Source organism: Lepus europaeus, chromosome 16, assembly GCF_033115175.1.
Source record: "Lepus europaeus isolate LE1 chromosome 16, mLepTim1.pri, whole genome shotgun sequence".
NCBI lineage: Eukaryota > Metazoa > Chordata > Mammalia > Lagomorpha > Leporidae > Lepus > Lepus europaeus.
This window is the reverse complement of record NC_084842.1, coordinates 42498516-42514458: the sequence shown is the minus strand read 5'-3', so window position 1 is coordinate 42514458 and position 15943 is coordinate 42498516. Positions and strand designations below refer to the sequence as shown.

The following is a 15943-nucleotide window of genomic DNA, read 5'->3' as shown; positions in this document are numbered from 1 at the left end:
ACAGCACTACAGGCACTGGTTTAGCCTGATGTGCAACAGCAATGGTCCCATTCCTATAAACTATTTATTTGATTGTCTGTTTGTTTATGTCTGTTTCCCTGAACACAAATACAAACCCCAGTTCCTGGATTCCCTTAAAAGTGGTATGCTTGATCTTTATGTTGAGAAGACATGATGTGGCCTTGGTCATTGAATCCACACTCATTTTCCTTCCATCTTGAAAAGTTTTGTAGGACAACATAAAGAGACTTAGCTTCAAAATAAGTACACCAACTGTGTATGAAACTTATAAGAAACTAACAAGTAGCATTTAATTAAAAGGAGCATAAAATCATCAAAAAGACTTTGGAAATTGTTACAATCACATCTAATCAACAGGCATGTGACTGAAATGGGATTGACATCTAATGATATGTCTAAATCCTACCTCTATTGTTTTCTACCTTTGTGATTATAAACACGTTACTTCACTTTTCAGAATGTAATCCCATAGCTATATGTTAGATTTTAGTAATAGCTTAGTTATGGTCGTTTTGAGGATTAATGAGATAATGTAAACAAAAGGTGTTATTGTGTCAGAATTTGGCATATTTTTGTGTGCCCCACCCCCAGAACAGTTTTCTATTTGTTATTTCATTTTATCATTTTCCTAGTGGACTTTAGGAGAACAAAATGCATCTAAACAACAGCATCTTGAATATCTATACGGGTCTAGGAGGAGTGGTGGCAAGTAGTTGAGAAAAGTCTCTGTCATGGGATAATAATACTAAATTAGACAACAAAGCTGTGGTCTTCCTTTAGTACCAGACAGTACCATGTGCATTCAGAGAAGAACCCAATAGTGTGTCCTAGTCAACTGCTTATATTTAATAAAGTGTATCATACCATGTTGACGTAATTGGCCATCTCAAACACCCTGTTTCTTATTTCCTCTGGGTTTTCATTGTATTTTTTATACTAAAAAAAAGGAAGCAGAATATGAGCATTAGTAAAAATTGGTATAATTTTAAGATTAAGAGAAAGGCAACCATGCTTATGTTTCTTTTCAGAGGTTATAGTTAAGGATTGGTTATTAAAAACTTAAAAGTCAGAAACAAATTGAATCCTTACTTCTGTCTCTAAATTAAATTACTTTGATTGGAGATAATGACTTATTTGATAATGCACTGGCTCAGCATAAAACTCTAAAGAATTTTTCCAAATACATTTTCACTCAGATTCTATGACTTCTAAGCTGTGCAGAATCTGTGCAAGGAATAATTTATTCATTTTAAAAAATGATTTCAGTCCAATAAGAGAGGCCAAAGCTTTAACGCTTGATCTATTTAACATATTCATATTTCTGTAGTCCAGCATTTTTCTTTTTAGGATTCTATGACTGGATCTTGTATTTAAAAATCCAATATATCGAAAAGTATTCTTATAAACAAAGCTAAATATTGACTACCACCAAAGATTTGCATTTTTCAGAAGATTCCATTCCCTAGGCTTTTATGTTTACCACCACTTGTTGAACATAGATTCTGACGAACAAACGATTTAGGTACTTAACAAGAGACAAGATGACCAAAGAATTTAGTAGGAGGTGAAATTCAGCTCATAAGACACCAAGAAAAGAGCATTACAGTGGCAGGAATTCAATTTATGTGAATATATCAGCTGCCAATTCCTGGAGAGGAAAAATCATAGCAACTGAATTATAAATGTCAAACTTCATAGGTTCAAAATAATTTATAATCATATGGTTATTCAGGATTTTGAAAAATAGATGCAGACATTTAATTTCTCACATAATAACTAAATTTATACAAAGGGAGCATTTTAAAAGATACATCAATCTCATGCAATTACCTCACCATTATCCAGGACCAAATAATATTCTATATATTTCTTACGCTCTTGAACTTTCTGGTCATTCAGTTTCTGAAATATAAGGAGGACAATTACTAAGACAACATTTTCTATGTAAAAATCCTTCTTTTGACAATTTTATCAGAGGTTTGTTGTTATCTAGGAATAAGGAAATATTATTAGTATTTTAAACTCTAAATCAACAACAAAAATTATCTACAAGCAAGGTTCAGAATGTTAGAACTAGAATGGTATCAGTAATATTCAAGGCTGCCTCATTTTACTGAAGAACTTAAATGATGACACAAATACTTAATGTAACGGGCATCTGGAGCTAAAACCAAAGTCACTGGAGACTTGAATAGTAGACTTTCCTCAATATCCTACCACTATACCCAGAAACCATGACATCCACATCCTTCAGAGTTTTCCTTAAAGCCTTTTTTTTTCTAACTTTATAAATATCCTTTCTTTTACCAGTGACACAGTGCCCAGAGCACCATTGCATATGATCTGTTCTCTCAGACAAAGCTGGTTCTCATTCGCATATTCCAAGCTTCCCTAATTTCTGTTCCTCCATACCATCACCCCCCAAATAAAAGCAAAGCCAAAACTTTTCATGATGGATTGTCTCAATGAAATGAATCAACTTCATTTTTCCTACTAAATAATAAATTATTAAAATTTATGGCTGGCGCCATGGCTCAATAGGCTAATCCTCCACCTGCGGCGCCAGCACCCTGGGTTCTAACCCAGTCGGGGCGCTGGATTCTGTTCCGGTTGCCCCTCTTCCAGTCCAGCTCTCTGCTGTGGCCTGAGAGTGCAGTGGGGGATGGCCCAGGTCCTTGGGCCCTGCACCTGCATGGGAGACCAGGAGAAGCACCTGGCTCCTGGCTTCGGATCAGCCCGGTGCGCTGGCTGCAGCGCGCCGGCCGCAGCAGCCATTGTGGGGTGAACCAACGGAAAAGGAAGACCTTTCTCTCTGTCTCTCTCTCTCACTGTCCATTCTGCCTGTCCAAAAAACAACAACAAAAAAATTATTAGGTTGCATTTCTGGAAGTGCTTGTCTTCCAACAGATGAATAAATGTCCTTATTGAGAACAAATTACTGAAAACAGACATTTAGGTATTATCTAATGAAATATGAACTTACCTCTCACTCTCCATAGGAGCAAAATATTTATTAGCACTCGTAGTGCTCTGGAAACTAGGAATACAGCAGTGAAATAGGCATGGCCCATCGGCCTAGTGCACTCACAAGACACAAACAAATTGAGATATATCAGATGGTAACAAGTTCTACAGGGAGGTTACATGTTTGATGTTGAGTGACTAGGTAGTTGTTTTATAGTTAGAGAAAGCTTTTCTGAAGTGCTAGCCCTTAAGCAGATGTATTAATGAAAATGAGAAGCCAAGTAAGGGAAAATAAATTAGTAAAGAATTCTAGCAGTGACAAAAATTAGTAAAAGACTTTAGACTACATTGATATTGGTGAGTTTAAAGCACAGCAAAACATTTGTGTTGGTCAGAACATAAGGAACGCAGTTATCAGTAGGTAGGGCACACAGGAGGCAAGTAACTGGAGAGGTAGATGGGGCCCTGATCCTATAGGGCTTTTTAACCCCTGCTCACTTGCCTGGCTTTTGTATTAAATGCAAAGAGAAGCCAATAGGCATTGCCTTCGAGAAGCAATAACATAGAATAGCCCTTGTCTAGGCTGTTGAAGAACAGTTCTCTAAGTTTCTTTATTCCATTCTTTTTCTTGGACTAAACAGGAGCTGGAGGAGAGTGGGTGGGAGGGTGGGCACAGTGGCAAGAATTACTACGTTCTTAATGTATTTATGAGATACATACAAATAAAAAAGGAGCCAATAGAGGGCTTTAAACAGTAAAAGGACATAGTGTGAGTTGCCATAAAAGCATGAGGACCTATCGTGTAGAGAATGGATCCTACTGAGGAGGGAAAGGGAGTAAGACGTTCAGGTAGAGGCTGTTACCATAGTTATTGTGGCATGGTAGTTAGGAATAGTTGGAAAAGATGACACAACAAGAGATCTGGAATGTATGTGGAGGCACTTTCAGATGGATGCCATGTGAGGAGGGATGAAATAAAGAAGAATCAAGGATGGTTTTTAGACTTGGTTTTGACTAAAGAGTGAATAGTGGTACTGTTAAACTGGGAGAACCGAAAGAGAAGAAAGTTTCATTTGGGGGTTGAAAACCAGTAGATCTTTTTGAGCATAGTAAGTTTATAATATTAGGCAATTAAATAGATACATTAATCAAGTAGTTAATTAGGAGAGTTTCACAATTAATTGTGAGATCAAGGCTGGAGTTACACATTTGATAGTGATTAGTGCATGGTTCCTATTAAACGGGATGAGGGAGAGAATGAAATTACTCAGAGAGAATGCAAAGAGAAAGCAAATAAGTGACCAAATCCTGAGCTTTGTGACATCCTCTGATATTTAGTGGTCAATTGGAGAAGGGGTCACAGCAGAAACTGAGACAGCATAGCATCAGTATTATGGAGGAAAGCCAAAACAATAGGACATCACGAAAGAAAGGCTATTTCCACGTGGCCCTCGAGCAATGAGTCTGAAGAACACAAGGTTTCTACCAAGGTAAACCAAGAGGTTGAAGTCACAATAACATGTAACCATGACTGGTTCTTCTGGGTTCCTAGAAACTATGGTGGCATTCAAACCCACAGCCAGATGAAATTTTATTCAAACCAATTTTACCGAGTGCTCATGGGTTCTGAGACAACTGAAAGAAGATGATTGGATTTGAAGTAGATCCTGAAGAAAATACAAGTATTAATGATAAATATATTTTGATAGACTCATTACAAGTTAAATCACAAATCTGTGCTCGTTTTCATTCTGTAACTAACTGAAAGCATTCTGTATGTGAAAGAACATCCCAAGTTCTATAGACATACTTGTCTATTTTTCTCACTGTTATGGCCTCAGCACCTGCAGCACTGCTTTAGGAGAGATTTGTTGAATGCACCCATGAAAGACAACAGAATGCTTAATTTTAAAATAATAATAATTCCTTTTTTGTCATTTATTTTATATTATGGAGAAAATTGTGACACTCGTCTATTCTAGCATGCATAAATCATATACTTCTTAATCTTTGCACATTACACATCTAAGAAAAGAGTCATAAAGTCACATAGCACTGCTTTGTAATTAGTGCTTCTATAACCCACTAATTCAACAATGACTATAATATTTCTGTCAGTTGTGTTGCTAAGTTCTGGAACTCAGGGTATTCAGAAGATGACATACAAGGAAACTTCAAATAAAAGATAAAGTTATACATACGACCAGTCTGGAGGCAGGTAGGTCCACATTCTGCTGTGATCTATGTGCCCATAACAAATCATCCATCCCACAGGAGCTGCTGGATTTGTTTTCATCAGGATCATACTTGAAGAGTGCATGCTCCTGTTCATCCTGGTTTGTGGAACTTAAAGGTTCAATGAAGTACCTTTCGTCTCCTTGGCTGAAGTAGCCCCTGCAGAACATGAGCATTTAGGCTTCTCTTAAAAGAGTATTCTTGAGGGGCTGCTGATGTGACACAGCTGCCTGTGACACCAGCAAGCCATATGGTCACTGGTTCCAGCTCCATTTCTAATTAGCTCCCTACTAGTGCACCTGAGAAGGCACTGGGAGATGGCCCAAGTGTTTGGCCCCTGTCCTCCATGTAGGAGAGCAGGAAGGAGTTCCAGGTTCCTGTCTGGCCTGGTTCAGCCCTGGCAATTGTGTCTATTTGGTGAGTGAACCAGCAGATGGAAGAAGTCTCTCTGTCTCTGTCTCTGTCTCTCTCTCTCTCTCTCTCTCTCTCTCTCTCTCTCTCTCACACACACACACACACACACACACACACATACACACACAAATAAAAAGCTAAATCTTTAAATGTATTATTACATTTGATTTGTATCAACTTACAGGCTCCAAATAAGGGGCCCTATGGAATTGCTAGTCAGGAACAGCTTAAACTCTTGATGACAGAATACAATGAAATTTTCAGCTGAAGATGCCTTTAGATGTTACTCAAACTTATTTTCTCTGCAAGAAGATGAGACCCGTTAGGGAGAAGTGACTCCAGCATTGTTATGTGGTTAACCCATGTCAGTTCTAGCACAAGAATGGACATTTTTCAGGCTGTGTCTGTTCTAAAGATGTGCTTAAAGAGATTGTGTAACCTTATAAATAAGCCATAACATCCTGGGTCTATCACTTACTAGCTGTGATAAGATGGGGGAAATGATTTAAACTCATATAGCCTCAGTTTCTTCATCTATAAAATGAGAAAGATAATACCTGCCTAACAGGACCATGGTAGAGATTGAAACAGTATGTAATGCATATGATCAATGTATATTATCAATTTCTTCTCAACTTTTACTGCCGAAGCCCTGAACTAGGATTCACTCAATTTATATTTAGTGAGTACTCTCTATTTATTAAGTATCAGACTAAAGGTATGCAGTAAAAACAGAGTACCACATGGAGAATATGTTCAAATGAGAAAAAAAATGGATGTATATTAAATATAAGAGGGGGTAGGGTTTGAGCTGAGCAGTTAAGACACCCATGTCCAACATCAGAGTGCCTAAGTTCAATTCTTGGCTCTGGCATCTGATCCCAGCTTTCTTCCAATGCAGAGCCTGGGAGGCAGCAGATCATGGCTCAAGTAAATTGGTTTCTGCCACTGGGGAGATCTGGATTCAGTCTCATACTTCTGACTCCAGCCCTTGCCTAATCCCAGTTGTTACAGGCATTTGCAGAGTGAATCAGTGGATAGGAGCTCTGCCTCTGCCCATCTCTCTCCCTTTCTGCCTCTTGAAAAAATATGAATAAATATTTTTTTTCTTTAAAAATCACAGAATATATACAATTATATAGTAAATATATAATGTTTATAGTTACAACAGGTGATTGATATAAAGAAAGTTACAAGAGCATTAATACTGAAATCCAATTAAATGTAAATGGAATTAGAATATATCAATTTTGGATGTAAGGATGTATATTAAATGGCTTGTTACAGTGGTCTGCAAAAAGGATTAGGGTAGCTGGACTAGTTCACTGAAATAGAGGTGGGACAAGGGGAATAACTTCAGGAAATATTTAAAATACATAATCTGTAGGTCATAATAAAGCACTGAAAATGAAGGATTGAGAGGTAAGAAGTCCTCAAGGAATTTACAGTTCTGGGTGACAGCATTGATTGAAACAGAGAATACAGGAAAAATACCAGATTCGGGAGACATTTACTAATTAAGTTTAAAACACATTGAGATCAATATAAATTTAAGATCTCCAACTAGAAGTATGTAAAAGAAATTAGATAATGAAATCTGGGCATCAGAAGATACAGGTTAAGTGTGGATAGATGCATGGGAAGTCATTAACGTACAGGAAGAGCTGAATGCCGGAGTATGGAAGGCATACTAGGAAGAGAATTTAAAGTAAAGAGAGGGGGCAGTTGCCTAGAGATTCTTAGTCTAACACTAGGATTCATAAACCTACATTTTAAAAACAAGCAAATAAAATCATTTCCTATGAGTAATTTATAAACTGCTGCCAAGAGAAATGGCATTTCCTTCAAATTTCAAAGTTGTGTAGCCTTTGGGATTCACATTCCAATCTAGTATAATTAATTATGCTTGAGATTCCTCCGGCATTAAATAAAACAAACATAATCATAATCACAGATGCATTCAAGACGTTCATGAAGTCTTACCTCAGACCCCTGCATGTGCTGATGCTAGCATCGGAAAGTTTTTCATTAAGGATATGTCCTTGATAGTAACAGTCATCCTACAGATAAATGATAGAATTTTGTAAAGTGTGTGTAATTTTTAGACCTACTCTTAAATTTGATTGAAGTCTATGTGATCTATAGTGATTTCAAACCATTTTCTGCCGAATGACAGTCAATTTATGGAATTTGAAAAACTCATAGATAAAAGCTTCAAATGTATTAAAATCTTTATTGTTGAGTATCCCAACACACTTATTAGGCATTTACTAAATGTTTGTGGTGCTGATATAGGACAGAAGTAAATATTTTAGAAGAAATTATTTTATTTATGAAAAATTAAAATCTGACTCCCACCAAACTGCACCAATTCTTTCCCTAGGCTGACTGCTTTATAAAAAGTTTCCTAACAAAGAATCTACAAGCTCTTTTTCCAATCGATGTTACTCAGATTGTATTTTTATTTATTTCTTGATTTATTTAAGAATTCTACCAGATGAATATTGATCAGCACAACACTGGATCAGCACAACAGCTTCTCTTTAGAGCAAAACACCCAGCCTATCATCTTTTTTGTTTCATTTGGGTGTTCTAGGGTAGACCTTTCTGTGGGACAGATGAGGTGTTGGCCTGTGTAACTCCTGTATCATTGCTATAGATGAGAATACATGAAGGGATCCCAATAGACAATGGAACTCAGAAAAGAAGGTGACAGTAAATGAATTATTTTATTGTTACACCCTGTCAACTGCTCCTCTCTAAAGACATCAAAGAAAATAGCAAGCTCCTTCTGACCACCTTCAAATAGAGAGACCTTGACCATACTTGTCAAGGAAAAGTGACATTTTGTGTCAAAATGTTAAAAAGTCAGAAGATCAATTAAGTAATTACTACCAATGAAAAATAGTGCCACTGCTATACATGCAGTTTATTTTTTTTGAACTTATACTTCCAAAATTTATATTTATTAAATAAAACTTTTGTATTATAGCAGATTTCCCCCCTATAACCTCCCTCCCACCCATAAACACCCCTTCTCCTACTCCCTCTGCCATCCCATTCTTCATTAAGATTCATTTTCAATTATCTTTATATACAGAAGATCAACTTAGTATGTACTAAGTAAAGATTTCAACAGACTGCACCCACACAGACACACATAGTATAGAGTACTGTTTGAGTAGTAGTTTTACCATTAATTCGCATAATACAACACAGAGGTCCTACATGGGGAGCAGGTGCACAGTGACTCCTGTTGTTAATTTAACAATTGACACTCTTATTTATGATGTCAGTAATCACCCGAGGCTCTTGTCAGGAGCTGCCAAGGCTACGGAAGCCTCTTGAGTTCACCAACTCCGATCATATTTAGACATGGCCATATTCAAAGTGGAAGTTCTCTCCTCCCTTCAGAGAAAGGTATTACCTTCTTTGATGGCCCGTTCTTTCCGCTGGGATCTCACTCACAAAGATCATTCGCTTAGGCCATTTTTTTGCCAGAGTGTCTTGGCTTTCCATGCCTGAAATACTCTAATGGGCTTTTTAGCCAGATCCAGATGCCTTAAGGGCTGATTCTGAGGCCAGAGTATTGTTTAGGGCATCTGGCATTCTATATGCAGTTTCATTTCTGTGATTTCCATGGCAATGACCCTGTCTTTAGGTCTGTGGGTCACACCTCTATTAACAAGGGTCTTGGGAAACTCTGTAATACCATGATTTGTGGACTTGTGGTGACTTCTTTTCCTGTGGAATTATAATATGTTTCTGTGTAGCCTGGTGCAAGGAGATTCCTGGAGAAGCAAAAAAGGGAATATGATGGTTAACAAACTGATGGAGATTGAATCGGTTTAAAGACCCTCCCCAAAAAAGAAAAGCCCAGGTCCCTACAGCTTTACTGCTGAATTTTACCAGACATTTATAGAAGAACTAATTCCATTTCTTCTTAAGCTATTCAAAACAAATTCTTTTTTTTTTCTTTTTTGACAGGCAGAGTTAGACAGTGAGAGAGAGAGAGACAGAGAAATGTCTTCCTTCCATTGGTTCATCCCCCCAAATGGCTGCTACAGCTGGCACGCTGCAGCTGGCGTGCCATGCTGATCTGGAGCCAAGAGCCAAGTGCTTCCTCCTGGTCTCCCATGCGGGTGTAGGGCCCGAGCACTTGGGCCATCCTCCACTACCTTCCTGGGCCACAGCAGAGAGCTGCACTGGAAGAGAAGCAACCGGGACAGAATCCAGCACCCCAACCGGGACTAGAATCTGGGGTGCCAGCGCCACAGGCAGAGGATTAGCCAAGTGGGCCGTGGCACCGGTCGACAAATTCTTTCTAAAAAGACAGCATCCCTTTAAGTCCTAAACCAGAAAAAGAAACAACAGAAAAAGAGAACTATGGACAAATTTCCTTGATGAACATAAATCCAAAAATTTTCAACAAAATGCTAGGCAATTGAGTCCAACAACACATAAGAAAAATCAATCACCCAAAGTGTGATTTTTTCTGGCATGTAGGGATGGTTCAACATCCAAAACTCAAAAAATATGATACATCACATTAACAAACTGAAGAACAAAAATCATATGATTTCCTCAGTAGACACAGAGAAAGTATTTGATAAAAATCAATACCTTTTCATGATGGAAATCTTAATCAAATTGGTTATAGAATGAACATTTCTCAATATAATCAAGGAAATTTATGATAATCCAAGAGACAGCATCTGAATGGGGAAAAATTGGAAGCATTCCCACAGAAATCCAGAATGAGACAAGTATGCCCAGTCTCACCACTGCTATTCAATATAGTCCTGGAAGTTTTAACTGGAGACATTAGGCAAGAAAAAGAAATAAAAGAGATATAAATTGGGAAGGAGGAGGTCAAACTATCCCTATTAACAGATGGCACAATTCTATATATAGGGGATCTAAAAGACTCCACCAAGAGTCTATTGGAACTCATAGAAGAGTTTGGTAAAGTAGCAGAATATAAAACCAACACACAAAAATCAATAGCCTTTGTATACAGAGATGATGCCATAGCTGAGAAAGAACTTCTAAGATCAATCCCATTCACAATAACTACAATAAATTTAAATACTTTGCGATAAATGTAACCGACGACATCAAAGATCTCTACAATAAAAATTAGAAAACACTAAATAAAGAAGACAAAAAACTGGAAAATTCTTCAATGTTCATGGATTGCAAGAATCAATATCATCAGGAACGAGAAAGGGGAGGGTTGCAGGTGGGAGGGAAGTTATAGGGGGGGAAGCCATTGTAATCCATAAGCTGTACTTTGGAAATTTATATTCATTAAATACAAGTTAAAAAATCAATATCATCAAAATGTCCATACTACTGAACAAAATTTATAGTTTCAATGTGATTCCAAAAGTACCAATAGCATTGTTCTCAGACCTAGAAAAAAATGATGCTAAAATTCATATGGAAACACAAGAGACCCTGAATAGCTAAAGTAACCTTAAACAACAAAAACAAAGCCAGAGGCATCACAATACAGAACCTCAAGACATACTACAGGGCAGTTATAATCAAAACAGCCTGATACTGGCACAAAAGCAGACGTATAGAATGATGGAACAGAATATAAACTCCAGAAATCAATCCATGCATCTACAGCCAACTTATCTTTGACAAAGGAGCAAAAATCAATCCCTAGAGTCAATATGGTCTCTTCAACAAATGGTGGGAAAACTGGACCCCTACCTTACACCTTACACAAAAATCCACTCAAAATGGAACAGAGACATCAATCTATGAACTGACATCATGAATTGATAGAGAACATTGGGTAAATCCTGCAAGACATTGGCATAGTGAAAGACTTCTTGGAAAAGAATCCAGAAGCACAGGGGACCAAAGCCAAAATTAACAAATGGGTAACAGCAAACTGTGAACCTTCTGCACTGCAAAAGAAGAGATAAAGGACATAATGGGAGAAAATATTTGCAAACTATGCAACTGATAAGAAATTCATATCCAGGATCTATAAAGAGTTCATGAATCTTGATGTGAATGGAAGGGGAGAGGGAACGGGAAAGCAGAGGGTTGCAAGTGGGAGGGAAGTTATGGGGGGGAAGCCATTGTAATCCATAAACTGTACTTTGGAAATTTATATTCATTAAATAAAAGTTTAAAAAAAAGAGTTCAATAAACTCAACAATAACAAAACAAACAATCTAGTTAAGAAATGGGCATTTTTCAAAAGGGGGATTCAACTGGCCAATAGACACATGAAACAATGAAATGAAATACTACACAGTGATTCAAAAAATGAAATCCCGTCATTTGCAACAAATGGATGAAATTGGAAACATTATGTTTAGTGAAATAAGTTAGTCACAAAAAGACGAATACCATATGTTCTCTCTGATCTGTGGTAACTAATAGAGTACCTAAAAGGAGTGAAACTGATACTTTGTGATGTCATGACTTTGAACAGACCTTGCCCTGACTGTTGAGGAACAATGCTTGTTTGTTTGTTTTTGCTTTTTTTAAAATTTTCTTCGTACTATTGGATGAACTCTCTGCTTAGTTCAGGGTTAATCTTATGAGTATAAAATTAACTTAAAACAAATCTTTATAAAAAAATAAGAATGGAAATGGAGAAAGAGGAGGAAGAAGGGTGGGAGTATGGGTGAGAGGGAGATGGGGTTGGGGGAAGAATCGCCATGTTCCAAAATTTGTGTATATGAAATGCATAAAGTTTGTATTCCACAAATAAAATTTTTAAAAATCCACCTGTTCAGTGTTAGAATAATGCTATGCGGTAATACAGAAGAAAATCTAGAAGTCATAGCAAAATGCACTGGAACCTCTCTACTATGTCATAGAATAACTAAAATGAGTTTCTACACATACTTCATTCATTGGGTTTTATTCCTAAAATACAAAAATACAGTATTGGTAAATTGCTGTTTTACCCAATGTATTTCTACTGCTTCAGCAGTAACAAACATTTGTTGGATATCTTGGATCAGTTGAGAGCAAAAGCTGATTAGGTAAGGACTGTGAGAGCTGTAAGTAGTAACAGACTCATTTGGCACACTTTGCATACCACAACTTACTGTTGATGAGGATAAATCAGAGGTGAAGACACTTACTTGTTTTGTTTCAAATAAAGCACCGCAATTTTTCCATTGACTGTCATTTTATACTTTAATTCAGTTTCAAATTTTCCCTGCAAGAATATACAAACATTCACTGGCAATTTAAACACACACAAATATTTATTTGGCTATGCTTATTCATTTGTCTATGTTTATCTGCTTAATTACTAGCATGAAATATATGCTTTTTTTAGCAGTGGCCAGTATAATTCCAACTGTTTATTTCTTTCCCTTTTAACAGATCAAGGAACTTTGGCAACAAAGTTATCTGATAGTCCCATTCATGCATTCCTCCATGCATGCACGCACTATACATATATTGTTTGAGTGCTGGTTCTATTAGAAACGTGATTCTGCTTGGCTCTGGAAATTCAACTCTATGCAAAAAAAAGAGTGTTACCTGCTGTCAGAGCACCCATAACCTTGAGTAAAGACAGAACATGAAGTGGTATGATAACAGATGTACATATGTTATAGGACACCTAATGTTTTAAAGGCATAAATGGCTTTCTTGAGATGTAACATTTAACCTGAGGTGGTAATTATCTGAGTGAAGTGGGGAGCTGAATTTATCTGGAAAAAGAATTTGCACACAGACCTAAAAAATCTCAACTGTGTTTCATGGATTATCTTTTAAAAGATTTATTTACTTTGAAAGTCAGAGTTACAGACGGAGAGGGAGAAACAAAGAAAGAGATCTTCCATCTGTTGGTTCATTCCCTAAAATAACTGCAATGCCTGGAGCTGGGCCAGGCTGAAGCCAGGAGCCAGAAGCTTCATCTGTGTCTCCCCTATGGGTTGCATGGGACTGAGTACTAGTTCATCCTCCACTTCTTTTCCCAAGCCATTATCAGAGAGCTGGATCAGAAGTGGAGCAGTGGGAACATGAACTGTCACCCAAATGGGATTATGGCCTTGCAGGTGGCGACTTTACCCACTATACCACCATGCCAGCCCAGGGAATTTTGATGTTGAAGACTCCAAGACTCTGTGGAGGAGCTGGTTTTGGGGCACAGCAAGTTAAGCCACCTTCTGGGATGCGGGTTCTCACATGGGTTCTGGTTTATGTCCCAATTGCTCCAATTCCCATCTAGCTCCCTGCTAGTGTACCTGAGAAATCAGATGAAGATAGACCAAGTATTTGGACCACTGCCACCTATGTGGGTGACTTGGATGAGGCCTGGATGAGACCAGTTTTCAGCCTAGCCCAGCCCAGGCTATTGGGACCATTTGAGGAGATATATTTCTCTCTCTCTCTCTCTCTCTCTCTCTCTCTCTCTCTCTCATCTCTCATCTCTCATCTCTCATCTCTCATCTCTTTCAGATAAAGAAATAAATATTTTTTAAAGATTTAGTTTATTTATGTGAAAATGGAGTTACATAGAGAAGTAGAGAGAGAGAGAAAGAGAGAGAGAGATGTCTTCCGTCTGCTGGTTCACTCCCTAAATGGCCACAATGGCCAGAGATGAGTTGATCTGAAGCCAGGAGCCAGGAGCTTCTTCTGGGTCTCCCATGTGGGTGCAGGGGCCCAAGCACTTAAACCATCTTCTACTGTTTTCCCAGGCCATAGCATAGAGCTGGATGGGAAGAGGAGCAGCTGGGACATGAACTGGCACCCATATGGGATGCCGGCACTGCAGGCAGGGCTTTACCCACTGCGTCATAGTACCGGCTCCAAGAAATAAATTTGAAGCTCAGAATATGAAAACCATAGCAGGAATATGTACCTGAATGTTGAGAGAAATTATCAGAAATAAATGACAGTTTCAAGCACTTAGGAGCAAGAAATATCTCACGTAAATCATGTAGAAAAGGAGAACTATTTTAAGTGTAGATTTTTATATATAATAAAAGATAAAGAATAAATTAAAATAAGATGTTTTGGTCACACATTTCTCATGTGGATCTATAAAACTTTACTACTGCCATTTTCATTAAAAATATCTAAATACAGCAGCCCAAAGATTGAGAAACATGTACAAGGGACTGAATCCTTTTTCATATGCTATGTTGCACCTAAAGCTCAACTTTTCTTATCTCATCACTTTAATGACCAGAATAGCACCTAAACTCATTGAGTAGCAATGCCTAGTTACAATTATCAGTTGATGATTATTGTGTGGGAATTTGGCCATCTTCAAGGTCAAATATCACAATATATATTCCTTTAAATCATCAGTTGTTGGGCTGTGCTCTGGTGTTCAAAATTCCATCTATAAATACTCCATGTATTGGATCTAGATGAGGGGAAACTGATTGGTTTCAGCTAATTTTCATGTACAGAAGGTGGAAAAAGCCAGGAAATTGAAAAAATAACAGTAATGGAGAATAGTCGTAAGTATTTAGTGTTCAGGTTTAAAAAGACTAGATAGAAAGACACTGTTATGGTTCTAAATGCAGTGTTCTACCCAGAAAGACCTTCTAGATGTCTGTTCCAGTCTGCAGTGAAATTTCAGTGGATTTTGTTCCAAAATTATCATTTGGAGGTTGTTTTAGAAAAGGAGCATTCATTTTTGGAGTAGGAGTTTTAGCTAACATTGGCATAGAGATTATAGGTGGAAGAAAAGAAAAAGAAAGAAAACCAGAAGCTGCATGAGAGAATGTACATTGTGTGATGTGATAACCATGACTTTGAAGAATTCAGTGTTGGAGAGTGATACCTACTGATAAGAAGCATCCTTTTTGTATATTCTGTAGGTTCTTAGGTATGAATTAGGAGAGGAAAGATGAGCTTTCATTTAGAGAATGCCCCCAAGAAGGAAATGGTCTGTGTTCTACTGAAAAATACTAACTGATCATGGGACACATAACTCAAAGTTTCTTCCAGGAAAAATATCATGGTTCAGATTTAATGGTTGGATTGGGAAAGTATTGGAAGGTCCTGGGATGGAAGCAAATCTGTGAGGTCAAGATAGTGATGATGGGCATGGAACTCCGGAAACCAAAGGAAGACCTGGCAGTAATGGAGGTACTTTATTCTAGTAATGCAACTGTACTACACAAAATACTATAAATTTGAGGCTTCTAGAAACTGTGGCAGAAATTGGCTTGAAATAGCCCCAATCACAAAAAAGCATTGTGCTATCAGATATTCTATTTTGTGACTTGGGCAAACAGAAAATTGGCTTTGAATTCTAATTAAATGTACAACCTGAAAAGTAAATCCTATAAATGACAGTGAC

The 15943-nt window shown here is 37.5% G+C and overlaps 1 protein-coding gene across 11 annotated transcripts in view; it reads right to left on the bottom strand.

The window, feature by feature from the left end:
* Positions 1-15943, bottom strand: part of ADAM28 (ADAM metallopeptidase domain 28) — a 790284-nt gene that overhangs the window by 41434 nt on the left and 732907 nt on the right. For all 11 annotated transcript variants that reach the window (XM_062212787.1, XM_062212784.1, XM_062212788.1 and 8 more), the window contains 6 exons: positions 12756-12832; positions 9347-9425; positions 7618-7694; positions 5187-5379; positions 1852-1923; positions 886-957 (listed from right to left, as the gene is read on the bottom strand). In XM_062212787.1, the coding sequence (XP_062068771.1) occupies positions 886-957; positions 1852-1923; positions 5187-5379; positions 7618-7694; positions 9347-9425; positions 12756-12802 (540 nt within the window). In that variant the 5' untranslated portion in view covers positions 12803-12832. The remainder of the gene's footprint in view (positions 1-885; positions 958-1851; positions 1924-5186; positions 5380-7617; positions 7695-9346; positions 9426-12755; positions 12833-15943) is intronic.